The sequence below is a fragment of the Syngnathus leptorhynchus genome, chromosome 7, assembly GCF_054491065.1.
Source record: "Syngnathus leptorhynchus isolate UIUO chromosome 7, UIUO_Slep, whole genome shotgun sequence".
Taxonomy (NCBI): Eukaryota; Metazoa; Chordata; class Actinopteri; order Syngnathiformes; family Syngnathidae; genus Syngnathus; species Syngnathus leptorhynchus.
Genome location: NC_141201.1, coordinates 2,037,046 through 2,055,415, shown reverse-complemented (window position 1 = coordinate 2,055,415; position 18,370 = coordinate 2,037,046). Strand labels below are relative to the sequence as shown.

Here is an 18,370-nt window from a genome sequence, read left to right as displayed (position 1 = left end):
TGCAGTTGGTAAGCTAAAGAAACTATGCCTATCATCTTTGTTCATCTATAGTGGTTTTCCCACCATTAATGTGACCTACAACCTTGAAATTCAGTTGCAAAACTAAAACTTTACAAGTGGGGAAGTAAAAATAGTAAACGATAATGCAGTTGCAAAAGTATGCACACCCCGGTGGCTGTGCAATGGAGCAAAATTGGTATGACATGACTGAAAAGCGTCTACAGGGAGCACAGTTGAGAGGCGGCCGTGAATGTTTCTTTTTTTTTTTTTTGCCCCTTCTAGTCCGGAGGCTCCGAGCAGGAGCGTACCAAGAAGAAGCGGCGAGGGGACCGCTACTCAGTGCAAACCTCGCTCATCGTGGCGGCGCTGAAGAAGATGCTCCCCATCGGCCTCAACATGTGCTCACCCGCCGATCAGGAGCTCATCAACCTAGCCAAAATCAGATACTCGCTGGTACTGTCACGTTTGATGGTTCTGTTATCAGGTGGTGGAAAAATGAAACAAAAACTTTCTTCTCTCTTGTAGAAAGATACCGATGAAGAAGTGAGGGAGTTTTTACACAACAATTTTCATCTCCAAGGCAAAGTAAGTCAATTATTGTGTTTTCAACTGGTTTTCACCACCATTATAACCAAGAAGCAACTAGGGGACCACTGCTTTGACCTGCAATACCATCTTGGACCACTAGAGGGCCACAGACTACCGGTTGACAATCCCTAGTATACGGTATACACGTAAAGTTTGCGAAATGTGCAACTTGCAGGTGGAGGACCCGGCCATGCGCTGGCAGATGTCCCTCTACAAGGAGATGTCTGGGAAAGCGGAAGATGCCGAGGACCAAGAGAAGGTGGTCAGAAGAGTCCAAGAGGTGTCTGCTGTCCTCTACCACATTGAAGTGGTGAGTACCAAGATTTCAAAAAAAATCTAGCGAGTAGATGTGCGTGATGGAAAGGCTCGCTCTTCGTCTTCCAGACAGAGCATCCCTTCAAGTCCAAGAAGATGGTGTGGCACAAGTTGTTGTCCAAACAGCGGCGAAGAGCCGTGGTGGCCTGCTTCAGGATGACCCCCCTCTACAACATCCCCACGTAATTATTCCCCCGACGACGCTCGCTCTCATTCCGGGTTCGGCAAAATCTTTTTTTCTGCAGGCACCGAGCCACCAACATGTTTCTGGACGCCTACAAGCGCAACTGGCTGGAGACGGAGGGCTACTCCTTCGAGGATAAGATGATCGACGACTTATCGGTCTGTCATCTTCCCCTTCTGGTGGTCATTTCAAATCACACGAAAAGTTCTAAACCGTGTGTTCGGTTTGATAGAAAGCCCTGGAGGAAGAGGAGGAGGAGGAAGAAGAGACGGAGACTAAGCCCGACCCGCTTCATCAACTCATCCTGCATTTCAGCCGAACCGCTCTCACCGAGAAAACGTAAGAGCGGCCCGGCTACTTTTTCCTCATCTTCCTTTGAACTAAGACTCATTCTTTTTTTTTTTTCCCCCGCTGCAGAAAACTGGATGTCGACCATCTGTATATGTCGTACGCTGACATCATGGCAAAGGTATGAAGAAAAAAAACGAAAAAGTATCACGGCGCCTCTTTTCTCGCCTTATTCCCGTTTTGCTCTCTTTTCAGAGTTGCCATATGGGTGAGGATGACGAAGAGGGAGAACAGGAGGGGGAGGAGCCATCCTTTGAGGTGCGGCAGACAGAGATGGTATGGGGGGACCAGGGGAAGGGGAGACAGGGGAGTCAGCGCAGAAGCAGCTCCCCGTGCCACCAGTGACCACACGGCATCAACACACTCGCACCGCCCCCCCCCCCCCCCAACCCACAACAATCATTCGCCTTTTTTTTTGAATTATTCTTTTTTTTTAATCTTCGTGTGGTCTCTCTCACAACATATCCTGCGATGGCGGACTGAGCTGTGCATGCCTTTGCTGGATTCGGAACATCGCAGAGTTTTTATGTCCATCCCCCAAGTGGATCTCACTGGCCCGACTCACCCCCTCCCCTCCCCCTTTTTACTCACCTCCTTATCGGAACGTGTCTCACTCGATAACTGGGAAACTAACCGTGATATTGGTTTGATTTTTTTTTTGTCTGTCCCCTTATTGCAAAAATCAACCTTTGTGATTGGATAATTGCATTTCAAATCTTATTTCACTGCATTGTTCAGCCCTCGAGCATGGTCCGACGCACACTTCACAAATATTTTGGGGACGTGTGTGTGATAGGGAGGGACAAGATGGAAGTTTGTTGTTGGATAAATGAGTCATGTGTTCCAGACTACTCATGTGATTGACAATAGCTGCATTTGAATAATAGTCTACAGGGATGCCTTGAAATACGAGTGACACGACACAACTAGCATAGCCACTGTAAAAATTAATTCAGGCCAAGTCCTTAACAAGAAAAAAAAATAAATATTATTGTCATATATAATTGCAATTTTGTTTATACTGCCCTCATCTGGCCATGGTGTGCATAGCAGAAGGCGCACATTACTATCTCAAGGCACCGCTGTACGCTAGGGCTGCTTTTGAGTACTGAAATATGACGCAGCAATGTTTTGAACTACCATATTTCCACATATTGTGGCGCAGGCTTTTATTTTATTTTGTATTACAATATATAAATGACAGCCACTATTTGAGGAACTATGGTACTTTGATAGTACATCCAATTGACCTTCACAAGTTAAGGGCTCTTTTTTTTTTTAATATTGAAGCACAATCATCAGAAATGACACAATGTCCCTTTTACTCTGCTAATGAACGATACAAATGTTGCACGCTGGAAATGTTGGGTGCTGCTTGGAGCTTGTGGAAGTTATCAAGCTTGCTGGGATAGCTTCCGAAACTAATGCACACAGTAGAAGCCAGTGTGTGTGGAGGGGAGGGGAGGGGCGGTGCACTCTGCGTGGGGCATGGTTTACAGCCGCCTCCCTCCTGCTCTCCTCCCCATCAGGAAAAGGAGATGGAGAAACAGAGGCTCCTCTACCAGCAGTCCCGCCTGCACGGCCGCGGGGCCGCCGAGATGGTCCTGCAGATGATCAGCGCCTGCAAAGGTGGGATGCCTTCCCATAGTGGGGGGCACCCAAAAAAAGAAAAGTGAAATGTGTTGGGCATACAACTTAGTCCGTTTGTTCCAGGTGAGCCGGGAGTCATGGTTTCTTCCACTCTCAAACTGGGAATCTCCATCCTCAATGGAGGCAACTGCGACGTGCAGCAGGTCTGTCAATGCCTAGCAAGCAGTTTTTTGTCCAAAAATGCTACATCATCATAGAAAATCAACGCTGTTATGGCATATCATAGTTTTTTTTTATTTTTGTCTTCATGCAGAGAATGCTGGACTACCTGAAGGACAAAAAGGACGTGGGCTTCTTCCTGAGCGTTCAAGCTCTGATGCAAAGCTGCAGGTCCATCCGTGTTACTTTGAATATTTGTCGGGGCTCTCAGATGTGGAAATTGATAAACTGCAGCGTCATTCAAAATCTCCTTGTTGCTAACCAAAACAGCAGCACAAATATAGCAAATTGTTGTTTGTGCTTTGTGAGCAGCGTTTTGGACCTGAATGCTTTCGAGAGACAGAACAAGGCCGAAGGACTCGGAATGGTGTCAGAAGAGGGCACCAGTGAGTACATTCCACAAGTGCACAAAAAGGAAATAGAAATTCTCCGAGGTTTACGCACTCACCGCATCTCTTGTCTTCTCTCTCCTCCCGTCAGACAAGAAGCTCGAACGTGGTAAATGGCCGTGGCCAGCCAATTTATTTTTTCTCCAATATCTTAAGTCATTCAAGCAAATGCTCAAGAAGCTCACTTGCATCCAATTTGTCCGTTTAGATGAGAAAGTGATGGCGGATGACGAGTTCACGTGCGACCTCTTCCGCTTCCTGCAGCTGCTATGTGAAGGCCACAATAACGGTGAGTCAACCTTTTGTCCAAATTCTGGATTGCAACTATTCCAATGGAAAGCTTTAATTGATCTTTTTTTAATTGTTGTCATTCACTAGACTTCCAGAACTACCTGAGGACCCAGACCGGCAGCACCACCACCATCAATGTCATCATTTGCACGGTGGACTACCTGCTACGACTACAGGTGAGCAGCCTGGATTGTTTTCTAAAATTCCCCACAAGTGGTAATTTTTTTTAAGTGTGGGTAAAAAAAAAATAAAGAATAAAAAATAAACAAATGAAATAAAAAATAAATAAATTTCCTTTAAAAAGAAAATCTAAAAAATGTGTCTTGGTGTAATTGTTGACGGGCAGGAATCCATCAGTGACTTCTACTGGTACTACTCGGGCAAGGACATCATCGACGAGCCCGGCAAGAGGAACTTCTCCAAAGCCATGACGGTGGCCAAGCAAGTCTTCAACAGCTTAACCGAGTACATCCAGGTGACAAACATTCGCCGGTTGAAAATGTTGCCGTTTTTTAGGTGTCCATTTTATGCCTGAGTGTTTTTTAATTCCTAAAAATTATTTTGTGTTTTTTTTTTATTCAACGTGAACGCAAATTCCTATTTACTTTTTGAAGGCAGGTGTCTGTACTACTTTTGTCACAAGAGGTCAAAGTTCAAAAGTTGCGTTTTGTCCTTCAGGGTCCGTGCACGGGCAACCAGCAATCGTTGGCGCACAGCAGGCTGTGGGACGCCGTGGTGGGCTTTCTCCACGTCTTTGCTCACATGATGATGAAGCTGGCTCAGGTGAGACGCGGCATGTATTCTTTTTCCTAATAACTGCAGAAGCAGGATCGTTTCTGGAGGAACCTTGAGAAGAACCTGGTGTCTTCATCTCCAAAGAATATTTTCTCGACTATTTGGTCTTCTCCGTGTTTCGGCTTCTCCTCAGGACTCGAGTCAAATCGGGCTGTTGAAGGAACTGTTGGATCTGCAGAAGGACATGGTGGTGATGCTTCTGTCTCTTCTGGAAGGTAAGAATTTTACGGAAAAGAGTCAATGAAAGCACGTTGGCCTCTCTTCTACGCTCCTTCCAGGCAACGTTGTGAACGGGACCATCGCCAAGCAGATGGTGGACATGCTGGTGGAGTCCTCCAGCAACGTGGAGATGATCCTCAAGTTCTTCGACATGTTCCTCAAGCTGAAGGACATCGTGGCGTCCGACGCCTTCCGCGACTACGTCAGCGACCCGCGAGGGCTCATCTCCAAGAAGGACTTCTCCAAGGCCATGGACAGCCAGAAGCAGTACTCGCCCACGGAAATCCAATTCCTCCTGTCCTGCTCGGAAGCCGACGAGAATGAAATGATCAACTTTGAGGAATTCGCCGACCGTTTCCAGGAGCCGGCCAAGGACATCGGTTTCAACATCGCCGTCCTCCTCACCAACCTGTCGGAGCACGTGCCGCACGACACGCGGCTGCAGAACTTCTTGGAGCAAGCGGAGAGCGTACTCAACTACTTCCGCCCCTTCCTGGGCCGCATCGAGATCATGGGCGCCAGCCGCAAGATCGAGCGAATCTACTTTGAGATCAGCGAGGCCAACCGCAACCAGTGGGAGATGCCGCAGGTGCGCGAGTCCAAGCGCCAGTTCATCTTCGACGTGGTCAACGAAGGCGGCGAGAGCGAGAAGATGGAGCTCTTTGTCAACTTCTGCGAGGACACCATCTTTGAAATGAACATCGCCGCCTCCATCTCCGAGCCCGAGGGAGACGGCGCCGAAGAGGAAGACGACGAGGAAGAGGAAGAAGAGGCGGCCAAAGAAGGCGACGGCGGCGAAGGCGAGGAAGGCAACGGCGAAACTCCGCCTCCGGAATCCGCCTCGGCCTTTGCCGACTTCCTGTCCAGCGTGGTCAATTTCTTCAACATGTTCACCTTCCGTAACCTGCGGCGGCGTTACCGCAAGCTACGCAAGATGACGGTGAAGGAGATGGTGATCGGTCTGGCCACCTTCGTCTACACCGTCCTCATGGGCGTCCTGATGTTCGTCTACAGCGTCTGCAAGGGCTTCTTCATGCTCATTTGGAAAGCGCTCTTCGGAGGAGGCCTGGTGGAAGGCGCCAAGAAGATGACGGTGACCGAGATCCTGGCCAGCATGCCCGACCCAACGCAAGACGAAGTTCACGGCGACCTGCCGCCCGAGCCGGGAGCGAGAGAGGTTCAAGATGCGGAAGGAGCGGCTGACTTGGATGCGGGAGGGGGCGAGGAGGAAGAGGAGGACGGCGAGGAGCGGGAAGGGGGGCGCCTGCCCGGTTTCAACGCTCCTGGAGGACTCGGAGACTTTGGGGAGACCACGCCGGAAGAACCGCCCACTCCCGAGGGCACGCCGCTGCTCAAAAGGAAACCGGTACGTCAATGGAACAACTTTATTCGTACGACATTCGCGTTACAGCCATCCTCTTCGTTGCCACAGTTACCCGAAGAAGGTGAAGGCCAGGAAAAGGAAAAAGGAGAAATTGTCGAAACTGTACCAGAGCCTGTTCCGGAGACAGAGAAAGCAGAGTGAGTTGTGTCGGCCATTTTGTGCTGTAGATTTGGATTCCAGCGAAATGCCACTAGTGGCTAGCGAGTCTCATTTGTCGCCTCCGCAGGACCGAGGCCGACGAAAAGAAGCCAGAGAAGGTTGAGCCCGAGCCCGAGGTCAAGGAGGAAGAACCCGAGAAGCCGACGGTGAAGACAAAGGTGAAGGAGAAGAAAGCGTCGGAGGAAGGCTTTGAGTTGTGGAACGAACTGGAGGTCCAGAGGAATAAATTCATGGTGAGCAATTCTAGGCTTCTCAAACGGGTTCTCGAATCTTCTGATATCTTCTGATATCTCCTTGCAGAACTACCTCTCTAGAAACTTCTACAACCTGCGCTTCCTGGCCCTCTTCATCGCTTTTGCCCTCAACTTCATCCTGCTCTTCTACAAGGTTTGCTTTCGAATGACAGATTTCGAAGAATAATCATCCGACAAAATATCACAAGTCCGATGACCTCCTCAGGTGTCGGACAGCCCGCCGGGCGAGGAAGAATTTGAAGGATCGGGTCTTTTCGAGGGCGGCTCGGGACTGTTCGAAGGCTCCGGCGCTGATGAGGAAGGATCAGGATTCGAAGACGGCGGCGAGGACGACGAAGACGAGGGCCCCCTGTACTACTTCCTGGAGGAGAGCACCGGGTACATGGAGCCGGCGTTGGCCTTCCTCAGCATCGTCCACACCATCATCTCCTTCCTCTGCATCATCGGCTACAACTGCCTCAAGGTGAACTCTTTCTCCTCTCTTAGACCACACCGATTAATCGGATAGCCCATTTCATCGACTCTTACAAAATGGAGTATTATTTCTGGGGGATGTTTGAACGTCATTATCTTTGCCTCATATTTAAATGTGTTAAAAAAAAAAAGACAACGAAATTGACCGATATTAAATCATCTAATATGGTCTGATTGAATTTCCCGACGAATCGGCCGGGCACTACTCGCGTGCATGTATTCTTTATCCTCCATCTGAAATAACCTCGTCTGTCTCGCCCTGCAGGTTCCTTTGGTTATCTTCAAGCGAGAAAAAGAACTGGCCCGAAAACTGGAGTTTGACGGCGTTTACGTGACGGAGCAGCCGGAAGACGACGATATCAAGGGACAGTGGGACCGACTGGTGCTCAACACTCCGTAAGCGATTGTTTCACCCAACCAGATGGATTCCAAATTTGACTCCACCAAAAAAATTTCAGTATTGACATGACTTCATGTAGAAAAGTCCAAATTGTAATTCAAAATGATTTCAGATCTTTCCCCAACAACTACTGGGACAAGTTTGTGAAAAGGAAGGTGAGTTCTTCCCACTGTTTTCATTGGAGGAACTGTCATCAATAAGCATTTTCATTGGTTCTTTTTTTAAATGTTTTTGTTAGGTGTTGGATAAATACGGCGACATCTACGGAAGGGAGAGGATCGCCGAGCTGCTGGGCATGGACTTGGCCTCCCTGGACGTCAGTGCCATGACGCACGACAAAAAGCCGGAGCCCGACAACTCCATCTTCAGCTGGTATGTTTGCGAGCCACTTGACTTGAATTTGAACTTCTTCTGCTGACCTGCATGAGTGCCATTCTTTCTCTGCAGGATAACATCCATAGACATCAAGTACCAGATCTGGAAGTTTGGTGTTGTGTTCACGGACAATGTGAGCTCAGGAAACTAAAGCCTCCGTTTTGAAATTGATATCAGCGTCTGACTCGCTTTGGTCTCCACGTAGACCTTCCTGTACCTGGTCTGGTACATGCTCATGTCCATGCTGGGCCACTACAACAACTTCTTCTTCGCCGCTCACCTCCTGGACATCGCCATGGGAGTCAAAACCCTGCGGACCATCCTGTCCTCGGTCACCCACAACGGAAAGCAGGTGAGAGCGATGTCAAAAAGCAAAACCTGGAGCTTGTTAAGACTTCTCGGGGTTGTGTGGTCCACAGCTGATGATGACGGTGGGTCTGCTGGCCGTGGTAGTGTACCTCTACACCGTAGTGGCCTTCAACTTCTTCCGCAAGTTCTACAACAAAAGCGAGGACGAGGATGAGCCCGACATGAAGTGCGACGATATGATGACGGTGCGTGGTGCCAAAATATCGTTTGATCATTTGTAGTGTGGATGTGGATTAAGGCTCCGCCCCCTCCCTCGCAGTGCTACTTGTTCCACATGTACGTCGGCGTCCGGGCCGGCGGCGGCATCGGAGACGAGATCGAAGACCCGGCCGGAGACGAATACGAACTCTACCGAGTGGTTTTCGATATCACCTTCTTCTTCTTTGTCATCGTCATCCTGCTGGCCATCATTCAGGGTAAAAAAAAAAAAAACTGTTTTTTTTTTCTGTGCCTTTTGTTTGACCCAAAATGTTCTTAGCAGATTCTGGTTTTGTTGTATTGAGAACTTGTGGCCTTTCAGGTTTGATCATTGACGCCTTCGGTGAGCTGAGAGACCAGCAGGAGCAGGTCAGGGAGGACATGGAGGTGAGTTTCCCCCCCGTCGCAGCGCTCGCTTGTCTTCTTCGTCCCCTTTGACGGTCTGGTCTGGTCTCTTTTCTCGTCCACCTCCCGCAGACAAAATGCTTCATCTGCGGGATCGGCAGTGACTATTTTGACACGACGCCGCACGGCTTTGAGACGCACACTTTAGAGGAACACAACTTGGCCAACTACATGTGAGCATCTCTTTTCTTCTCCTTTCATTTCTTTTCGTTTCTTTTCTTTTATCAATGTTGTCTTGCAGGTTCTTCCTCATGTATCTCATCAACAAAGATGAAACGGAGCACACCGGCCAGGTCAGCCAATGACGTCAAGTCTTTCCACTCACTTCGATTGAGAATTTTCAGAGAAACAAGATAATTGGGACCTGTCTTTTTCTTTTCTTAGGAGTCGTACGTGTGGAAGATGTACCAAGAGCGCTGCTGGGACTTTTTCCCCGCCGGGGACTGCTTCCGAAAGCAGTATGAGGATCAGCTGGGATAACAAAAAAAACATCAAGTCAACAATGCTATGCACACTTTGGCTGCGGCATCCAATTCGATCAAACGATAATCACGTGACGGGAATTTTTTTTCTGAATTGCCTCGCTCGTATCAACATCGGCGTCACGGCTCGTCTCCACTCCGAACTGTGCCTGAACGCATCATGTTCATTGAATGGACTTTTAGTGCCTAGAGCAAAGTGGCTGCTTTCTTTGTTTTGTTTCGCTGAGATGGGAAGATGCTTTGTTTATCGCCGGAACGTTTACGAACCGCTTTGGCGCCATCTGGTGGCATGCGGGTGCCAAGTACGTAAGATCGGCAAAAATATGTTTAATATATTTTGATGGAGGTCTGCCTTTTTTTTTTTTCTTTTTTTTTTTAATAATAGCGCATAATTTGATTGCAATTTTGCGGACCGCCATTTTGAGAAGAAGACTCACGATGCGACGCCATTCTGTATGTACAGACACTTTGAAGTCTTACCAATTTATTTATTGTTTCTCTGCCAACGACTGTTTTCGAACCTCACGACTAACGGCGAGCAGGAGCGAATGAATGTACGTATTTAAAAGCGGCCATTTTGAATAGGAGGCTTGTTTTACATACGATCAATTTATTTTTTTCTTTGGAGGATTCCAACATGTCCGATGTTGTCTGTGATGTGCGTGCATGTGTGCGTGTGATGCGTGGAGGAAGACGATTTCTGGAGTGCGTGTTGACTCTCAGGTGTGAAGGCGCTGCCACACAGCATTTTTGGCGGCCACGTTGAATGAACTCTGTTTTGCGCTCACAATAAATGGGTTCACTCAGCAACTATGCCAGCGAGTGTCCTCGTTTCTATACAAAATCGTACTATTACCACCTTTCATGATTTTCTGCCGAAATTTGAAACTTAGATGGAACACACAGCAAGATAAGAGCTTTTGTGTTTGTTTTGGGTGGGTCACATTCCTGCACTGGAAGGAACCATTATGGGGGTTTTTTTACAGCACCTTATAGTTTACATGGAATATTTATCTTCTACCGGGTCAATGATTAATTCGTATCTCATGTCTCGGTTCTTTACTTCAGCCCATAGAGTGTTCACATTAACGGCGTGAAATAATGAGTAATTAATACATTGTAATCAAGCCAGAGTTGATTGCAGATTTGTGACAAAATGTATGTGCATAAATAAAAACGCTAATTGTTTTCAACTAAAATGGCAACAACAAAAAAGTGGCAAATTTAAACAATAGGAGACTTTTTTTATTTGATTTGCAAAAGCAAATAAAACTGAAGTCATCATGAATTGATTAATTTTATTTGAGTCACAATTGAAATACATTTTTTTATTTTTTTATTTATGACAAAAAAATTTAAAAAACACATATTTAACTGCTTATAGTTTTTAATATATAATTGGAAAATGAATTATAATACTTAATGTAGAGTGAATTAATTCATTCAAAATCGGGTGCGGCCTTGCGGCGCAAACTTTAGCCCAGCCCTGCTCCAAAGTAAACAGTGCACAAACTCCTTGGTCGCCCCTCCCTGCTGTCCGGTCGGTATAAAACATTCGGCAGCGACCTTTTCGCCCGCCTGCTCGCACGTCTCAACGACCTCCACCATGTCCTTCTTGGCTCCTCCTGGTTACCAGCCTGTCTATGCCCCCGTGAGTATCCTCAATTTAACTTTTCTTTAAACACTTGTCATACAAGGTGTGCAGACTTATGCAACCTCACTTGTTTATCGCCTCTTCAAAAATGTAGGGTGTGTAGACTTTTTGTGTTCTCTCTCCAATGTGTTGTACAGAGCATTCCATATTTGGGGCCCATCTACGGAGGTTTGCGGGAAGGAGCTTCCATCTACATCCAGGGCTCGGTTCCGGACAAAATCACCAGGTGAGTTCAGCCCGCTGGGTGGGTCTTTTTTTTTTTTTTTTTCTTCGCATTGAAGGAAACGAAAGGAGCTTTTACGGCACGCTCCTCCCTTCTCAACGTGTGCGTGGTCATTAGCAGGAAGAGCAAACATAGCAAAGCACTTCTCGGGATGTTTCCCAGGTGGCCCAACCCAGATTGCCCCCCCTCCTCCTCCTAAACTCCATAATTGACACGCACCCGTCTTCATCAGGTTCTTTGTGAATCTGCTATGCGGACAGTCCGATTCCAGCGACGTGGCCCTGCACTTCAACCCGCGTTTCGACGGCTGGGACAAGGTGGTCTTCAACAGCCGACAGAACGCCACGTGGGATGCGGAGGAGAAGATCCGCGACATGCCCTTCAGCAAGGGCAAGGCCTTCGAGATGGTCATCGTGTGCTCCCTGGAGGGCTACCAGGTCCGAGCGTTTTGGGGCCGGCGGGGCCGCGACCTTTGACCTGACAGTAAATATCTTGGCAGTTCAAAATCAACGGGAAGGACTTCTACACCTTCAAGCATCGCCTCCCTTTGGCCAGAGTGCGCGGCATGGAGATTGCGGGAGATATTTCCATTCAGACCATTAACGTCATTGGGGTGAGATGAATTTCTCTTTGTTTATATCGATACTCGCCCATCACTAATTACAGTAAAAAAATAAATAAATTATTATTTTTTCAGGCTGGTGGCTCGGGAATGGGGGTAAGTCCATTAACATCATCTTTTTTTTTTTCTTCCCCCCCCTCACTGTTTTTGTTTTTTACTGCCATGGCATTGAAATTTCAACTTTTTCCACATGCAGCAGCAGGGAGGCATGCCAGGATGCGGGGCTGCAGGCCCTGTGAGACTTTTTCATTTATTCTTCATGGAATTATTCAATGATGCAGTCATGAAAGACTTTTTCCCACATTGTGAAGGGTTAAGATTTATTTGATCATTTCAGTCGGGCCCTAAATCCTATTGCAGTGAATTAGTTGGATGGCGAAATAGATTTATTTTAATGCTTTGTTTTCTTTCTGGCAGGGTGGCTGTCCCGGGGGCATAGGTGGCATCATTGGGGTATTCATCTGTTTGACTATTTTTCAATAATTTGATTGCTAGACGTGTGTGCGTAGGACACTTCATTAGGTACAACTCCTCAGTCAATTCTGTTCTTTTGTTTTTCCCTATCAGGGTGGATTCCCAGGATCAAACCTGCCGGTGAGAATATGTATTATTATTATTATCATTATTATTATTATTATGTTTGACCTTATCTCTCACGTTAATTTTACTGCAGAGTATGAGCGGCCAGCCGATCTACAACCCTGTGAGTATTTATTATTGTAAACAGAAAAGTCAAAGGCCCTCAAAAACCCTAACCTTAAAAATAAATAAAAAATAATAAATGTTAGTCTGGCCAGCCAGTTTGCTTGCAGTCCATCATGTGGTGTTGTCTGTGCTGTGCACCCGCAGCCGATCCCGTTCTCAGGTGTGATTCCAGGAGGAATGTTCCCAAAGAGGACAGTCGTCATCCGAGGCATGGTTCCCCACCATTCAAAGAGGTACATTTGATATGGCAGATATGGTCAAGAAAATCATCCAATTCTATTGAATTGACCCAAAAATAATGTATTTTTGACTATCTGTGCTAGTGACGTATAATGACAGGCAGAACAATTCAATTATCTTCCACTAGAGGGCGGAAGACAATTGAGGATGCTGATTTTTGTATCAATCATAACAATTTAGCAGACGTGCAAGCTGAGCATCAACGCTCACGTCAAGTTGTTTGTTTTAGGTTCAGCATTAACTTTATGGCGAGTAGATCTGGTGACGTCCCCTTCCATATGAACCCGCGCGTGAAGGACGGCGTGGTGGTGCGCAACAGCATGGAGGGTGGCTGCTGGGGCCAAGAGGAACGCCAGCTTGGTGCCAACCCCTTTGTGGAGGGTCAATACTTTGACGTGAGTATTTGGCAAAATCCGAGTCCATAGCTTGTGAAACCCAAATGATCATGGTGTGGTTGATAGTGGAATTACACTCAATTGAAGAGAAGAAAAAGTGATTTTGCGTTTCTGTTTTTGTCAAGATGTCCATCCGTTGCGGCACCGATCGCTTCAAGGTGTTCCTCAACGGGCATCCGCTGTTCGATTTCACTCACCGCTCCCGCGCCGTCACAGAAATTGACAAGTTGGAAGTGGCGGGTGACGTGCAGATTTCCTACATCCATTTCTAAAAGCACGCTCGGTTTGTACACAGCACCACTTGTGCGATATCTCCATGGCAACCAACATCAGGACAAAAGATTTCTTTTTTTGGTCAAAATACTGGAGATACCTTATCAAAGATTGATTAATAAAAACAATTGGAAAAAAAAGTACCACTTTTCAACGGGAACGCATTCCAAGGAGGGTTTGCTTGGAACAACGCGCAAGGAACTAGTTTTCGCGGCGGAGTCGACGCGGAGGGCAAAGTTAGTTTGTTGCATTGTATTCACGCTTTTTTATTTGTTTGATAATTATAGCCTTTTTTATTTTTACATTGTTGTCTCCTATAAAGTGGCCAACGACAGCACTATTCCATTTTTCTGCCGGAAGCTTGACTTAATCTCAAATACCACTAATATATGGTAATATGATTTACGGTACAAATATTTACTGCAAAAAATGATTTCATGATTGTGACAACAGTGAGTAAACCAAGGAGCCCGTCATTTAGAATCTTTAATTTTATTGTATTATCGGTAGGATATATATTAGCAAAATCTCTTAACTGCAATTTGACATTTCATTTTAAAATGCAACTTGAGAAACACAGGACAACACAATGGTCGTTCACTCATCAGTCAATGCCTGAAAAAGGCCACTAGGTGTCAGTATTGCTTTGCAACAACTTTACTGTCCCTTCTTTGTATTGCGTCTATCATGGAGCTGTAGTACTTTGGGGTTTTTGTTTCATTATACAGTTATAACTTAAATGTTGCACTCGCATGACAGTGGCGAACGTCAAAATGTGACTTAAAACATTGACTGTTTTACTTGACATGAAATAGTTTCCTGTGAGGGGAGGGGAAAGGCAGGGGAATTGGATGTCAGGAGCTAAGTTTAGCCTGGGTTGTTACCAAGTCTTTGCCACATAGGGCGCTTTTTTTTTTTTTATATATATCTCAAATCACATGTGAGCCATTTATTGGTAACGTAAGTTAAGTTTGAAATGATGTTACAAGAGTTTTGGGATGTGTGGTGTGAAATAATGTATCGAAGAGACCAGCACTGAATATCAGACGAGGGATCAATTTTAGTCTGGGCAGAGAGGTTTTTGAAGTGTAGACAAGATGTTGTGGGCTTCACTTGGGGTTTTTCACTATTTTGGCGTAGGGATCACTCTCTACTCAATATGACAAACTAATAACCATTTAATGTACTCGATAGAAGGATAGTGTTCATATTGAGAGATCGGATCCTGGAGATGTTACAAAACGAGCATACAAGGGCTTAAAGGTAAAGAAGATGGCGAGAGAGAAAGTCAAGGCAAAAACGCGAGGAAGGGGGAAGTCAACGTAGGTCGCTCTCGTCCTCCTGTATTGTCTTCTTGATGCGCAGGAGCATGGTGGTGAGCCACTGGTCAAGCCGTGAGATGGTGTCAAATTCCTTAACCTGTTCAAATTTGGAAAAAAAAAAAATCAATCCATCAATGAAACAAACTTTACTTTCGTTGAGACAAAGCTTAGTTAACAAAAAAATAAAACAACAAAAATTGGCAAACAGTTTGGTTAACAAAACTAAATACAAATAATTTCTTTGGGGGTAAAATCTGAAACTATATCTTACATTTATAAATCTTAGCTGGAAAAAAAAAAAAAAAGTCAAAGCACAATAAAAACTTCTTATAGAATGAAATAAACAAACGTGTCCACTCACCGAGTCGGTGTAGGCGTCCACGTTCTGTTCTTCATACGCGTCTAAGAGTTTCTGGTCAACAAAAAGACGGTGTCACAAATATAAACAGTTCACGGACGTTCTTGAGCGTCGTTGCAATGACAAGCGGGCGACCAAACGCCGTAGACAAGACTTACCTTTACCAGCTTGCACTCTCGAGAGTCGGAAAAGGCCGGGAACATTTCTTCGTACTTCTGCACCGCCAGCTAAACCATGATTAATGTTAGCGTGACGGGAGGTTATGCGCATCGGCGCCGCTACTCACTTTAGCGTTCAGCATGTCCACGCAGAAGTGACAAAGCGCCGCCTTGAAGAAGTGATCCTTGGCGCTGTATTTGAGCAGCGTGCTGTCCATGGCGTGAGTGGCCACCTTCAAAAGACAATCGCAACGCTACAGGAACTCAAACTCCCCTGCAAGGAAGTAAATGGCAGTTTCAATCTGACCTGCTCGTAGATTTCGATGGCTTTGGGGTATTGCTCCAGCTGGGCGGCATAGGTGGCGACCTTCAGGAGGCACTTGTTAGCCGAACTGTGAGAAGAAGCAAAGAGCTGCTCAGCCAAAAAAAAAAAAAAAAAAAAAAAAAAGGAACCTCATGATGACAGACCGCTGTCTGGTTTTACAAGGGAATTTTTTCACCTGGTGGATTCTTCGCCTTTGTAATAATCTGCAGCTTGTTCGTAGTGTGCGATGGCCTGGGGCGAGAAAACACACAATTGATTCACCCCAAACATGCACGAAAACGTTCCATTTTAATTCCATGCTTTGACTTGTGCCACCTTATCGATGTCCACCATCTCTGTTTCGTAGATCTCAGCGATGCTAATGTGATGTTTGGCTGCAATAGTGAAGCGGCCCTAAAATGACCCAAATATATCAATCACATCCAAACGGAACCTAAAAAAAGAAATCCAAACTCACCATATCTGTATATATCTCGATTGCTCGGTTTAGACAGTTTATAGCCTCTATTGAGACAAGGAAAAAAAATAATAATCAAGAACATTCAACAACCACGATGTAATGAGATCCAATACAGTCATCCCGTTTTACCTTGCGGGTCGGCTTTTTTGAAGGCATTCCCGGCGTCTATGAAGTTAGTAGCTGCGTCGTGTTTGCTCTGCATCTGCAGGTGGAGGCGAGCCGCCTGGGAGAAGGCGTTTCCCGCCGCTGTAAATTAAAAAGAGGACATTCCATGTTAAATCGGAAATAAAGGAGCAGCGGACGAGTTGATAATCAGGTAAATCTACATACCACACCAGTTCTTGGCCATCTTGAACATGTTGGCGGCCCTCACGTACAGATCACAGGCCTCTTCCTGCTTGGAGGAGCCCCTGTTCGTGACACAAACTTAATAATTACTGTTTGTCGTTATCCTCTTCAACTGCTGGCTTGTAGTTTCATATTAGACATTTTTGCACATTTCTGTAGCATTGCCAAGACGTTTGGTATTTCTTTCTTCGCGCTTTATTATTTGTTGGTAAACATGGCATCCTATGTGGAAACCAAGGTTGTACTTGGGCATGGTGCCCCCTAGTGTTCAGAATTGTCATTGTCAATTGTCATTCGGATAAATTAAACACTTCATCACAATTGTAAAACATCATGGCATTATCAAATATTAGTAGTTTGTATTGTCACGTGCTTATGGCTTGACACTACCATTGATACAAATATAAACGTTAGTTGTACTCGGGCTGAATAAAAATAGTATTGGTTTATCTCTACTTTACTCATTTTTATATATGTTCTACATGCAGTTTTTGCTATAGCTGTTTTTCCCCAGAACAATTTCATGCAATCTGATTGGTTGACACGACTGTAAACAAATGTTGACCGGTGTTGTGGCCTGATACATCCTGACGACCTTCTCCACTAGATGGCGCAATCTGATGAATGTTATTTGGATGAGTAACGAAATCATTTATGTTCATCATTCGCTATTGTTGTGATGAGCTTTTTGTCAACATAAGCATCCTCGGAACAACTAATTCACCATTTCGTGCAAATTGGTCATTCCAATGATCATTTCAGCGTATACGCATTTTTAAGTCTTAACCAGTGACCACATAATGCGTAGATCTCCCAAAATGGCCATCAACGACCAATGCACACATCAAATATATGCAGTAAAATGAATAGAGAGGGTTTTAATCTGATACACTTGTCAAGTCTCGCCAGCTACCTTTTCCGCTTAGTTGGCCCTTTAGCTAGCACGGCTACAGTGGTGCGACTCACCCGAAAAGCGCCCCAAAAAACGACTGCGAAGACTTCAACTTCTTTTCGGCCTCGGCCACCAAAGCCGCGGCTTCTTTCTCTTTGCCGCTGTTGTCCATGTCGGCGGCGAGTCTCTCGGTTTAAAGAGAGGGGATGACAAAAAAAGGCCAAAAGTCAACAAACTTGTAGCATAAACCGCAGCCGTTGATTTGTCACTCGAGTCGTCACCAGCTCCCCATCACGTGACATGGATACACCAGAAACACGAGAAACGCACTCCCTCGGTGCGTTCAATGACTGTCTGTAAAACTGAGCTGTCAAAAAGACAATTTGCGTATACGTCAACGGTTGGATTTACATCAATGTTTCCTTTTCTTCGCCCACCATGGCGGTATCTCCTTCAAGCTCCGGTCATCTACCAAAGGCCAGGGAGCTGGAGCTTCGCTGTTCCCAGTATTCCCCTGTCGGATGTTGTGGTATCTGCCCCCAGTGCCCCGATCATTGTTGCCTTTCCATATTATCTCTAATTCTTCATCTCCCATATCTCGTGAATGTCACAGAACTTGAGAATTACATGGAATTTAAGTTGTGTACAATTGTACGTGAATGTCTTGATTCTATTTCTATGACTTGCTCCTGAAAAAAATGTAAGAAAATGAATTCTCAGTGATTGATATTCCAGGAGAAAGTACTTTTTGTGTCATTTGGGCTCAATGTTGTTTTTTTGTAATGTAATATAATGTGCCTGCCTTGTTGGGAAACACTGCACTCGTCCACTGTGCTGCCGTCTTGACATATCATCATGTTTGTTGTTTGAAGAATTTCCTTTAACAAATAAACACTTTTCATAAATAACAAAGAATACAATTTTCAGCAGAACTCTCCAGAGAACCAAAAAGTAATT

At 45.7% G+C, this 18,370-nt stretch overlaps 3 protein-coding genes across 4 annotated transcripts in view; 2 read left to right on the top strand and 1 right to left on the bottom strand.

Moving 5' to 3' along the window:
* The window catches only part of ryr1b (ryanodine receptor 1b (skeletal)), a 42,590-nt gene extending 32,776 nt beyond the window's left edge, over positions 1 to 9,814 (top strand). The window contains exons 74-107 of the mRNA XM_085916325.1: positions 283 to 453; positions 526 to 585; positions 764 to 898; positions 973 to 1,085; positions 1,149 to 1,245; positions 1,320 to 1,426; positions 1,505 to 1,556; positions 1,631 to 1,693; positions 2,965 to 3,064; positions 3,149 to 3,228; positions 3,339 to 3,415; positions 3,557 to 3,630; positions 3,725 to 3,742; positions 3,842 to 3,922; positions 4,012 to 4,100; positions 4,271 to 4,399; positions 4,603 to 4,707; positions 4,853 to 4,934; positions 4,998 to 6,304; positions 6,371 to 6,459; positions 6,549 to 6,714; positions 6,782 to 6,868; positions 6,941 to 7,198; positions 7,475 to 7,605; positions 7,722 to 7,764; positions 7,848 to 7,981; positions 8,057 to 8,117; positions 8,190 to 8,336; positions 8,404 to 8,538; positions 8,613 to 8,769; positions 8,874 to 8,938; positions 9,029 to 9,129; positions 9,198 to 9,249; positions 9,341 to 9,814. Coding sequence (XP_085772451.1) covers positions 283 to 453; positions 526 to 585; positions 764 to 898; positions 973 to 1,085; positions 1,149 to 1,245; positions 1,320 to 1,426; positions 1,505 to 1,556; positions 1,631 to 1,693; positions 2,965 to 3,064; positions 3,149 to 3,228; positions 3,339 to 3,415; positions 3,557 to 3,630; positions 3,725 to 3,742; positions 3,842 to 3,922; positions 4,012 to 4,100; positions 4,271 to 4,399; positions 4,603 to 4,707; positions 4,853 to 4,934; positions 4,998 to 6,304; positions 6,371 to 6,459; positions 6,549 to 6,714; positions 6,782 to 6,868; positions 6,941 to 7,198; positions 7,475 to 7,605; positions 7,722 to 7,764; positions 7,848 to 7,981; positions 8,057 to 8,117; positions 8,190 to 8,336; positions 8,404 to 8,538; positions 8,613 to 8,769; positions 8,874 to 8,938; positions 9,029 to 9,129; positions 9,198 to 9,249; positions 9,341 to 9,436 — 4,662 coding nt within the window. The 3' untranslated portion in view covers positions 9,437 to 9,814. The remainder of the gene's footprint in view (positions 1 to 282; positions 454 to 525; positions 586 to 763; positions 899 to 972; positions 1,086 to 1,148; positions 1,246 to 1,319; positions 1,427 to 1,504; positions 1,557 to 1,630; positions 1,694 to 2,964; positions 3,065 to 3,148; positions 3,229 to 3,338; positions 3,416 to 3,556; positions 3,631 to 3,724; positions 3,743 to 3,841; positions 3,923 to 4,011; positions 4,101 to 4,270; positions 4,400 to 4,602; positions 4,708 to 4,852; positions 4,935 to 4,997; positions 6,305 to 6,370; positions 6,460 to 6,548; positions 6,715 to 6,781; positions 6,869 to 6,940; positions 7,199 to 7,474; positions 7,606 to 7,721; positions 7,765 to 7,847; positions 7,982 to 8,056; positions 8,118 to 8,189; positions 8,337 to 8,403; positions 8,539 to 8,612; positions 8,770 to 8,873; positions 8,939 to 9,028; positions 9,130 to 9,197; positions 9,250 to 9,340) is intronic.
* Positions 9,815 to 11,034: 1,220 nt separating this feature from the next.
* On the top strand, positions 11,035 to 13,654 carry LOC147054036 (galectin-4-like). The gene is made up of 12 exons (XM_085916573.1): positions 11,035 to 11,089; positions 11,230 to 11,318; positions 11,548 to 11,752; positions 11,815 to 11,928; positions 12,013 to 12,033; positions 12,134 to 12,172; positions 12,355 to 12,390; positions 12,505 to 12,531; positions 12,611 to 12,640; positions 12,787 to 12,875; positions 13,112 to 13,277; positions 13,403 to 13,654. Exons 1-12 carry the CDS (start codon positions 11,045 to 11,047, stop codon positions 13,547 to 13,549), a joined length of 1,008 nt encoding a protein of 335 aa, XP_085772699.1. The 5' UTR covers positions 11,035 to 11,044; the 3' UTR covers positions 13,550 to 13,654.
* Positions 13,655 to 14,022: 368 nt separating this feature from the next.
* On the bottom strand, positions 14,023 to 18,360 carry napab (N-ethylmaleimide-sensitive factor attachment protein, alpha b). Of its 2 annotated transcripts, XM_085915743.1 has the most exons (12): positions 18,216 to 18,360; positions 17,488 to 18,102; positions 16,504 to 16,583; positions 16,303 to 16,419; positions 16,171 to 16,217; positions 16,029 to 16,106; positions 15,889 to 15,944; positions 15,696 to 15,780; positions 15,517 to 15,621; positions 15,389 to 15,457; positions 15,234 to 15,284; positions 14,023 to 14,969 (listed from the first exon to the last, which is right to left on the bottom strand). In XM_085915743.1, the coding sequence occupies exons 2-12, from the start codon at positions 17,583 to 17,585 to the stop codon at positions 14,868 to 14,870; spliced, it is 888 nt and encodes a 295-aa protein (XP_085771869.1). In that variant the 5' UTR covers positions 17,586 to 18,102; positions 18,216 to 18,360; the 3' UTR covers positions 14,023 to 14,867. The 2 variants fall into 2 exon arrangements, with proteins under 2 accessions (XP_085771869.1, XP_085771868.1); XM_085915742.1 differs by having other exon boundaries at positions 17,488 to 18,355.
* Positions 18,361 to 18,370: the final 10 nt, after the last annotated feature.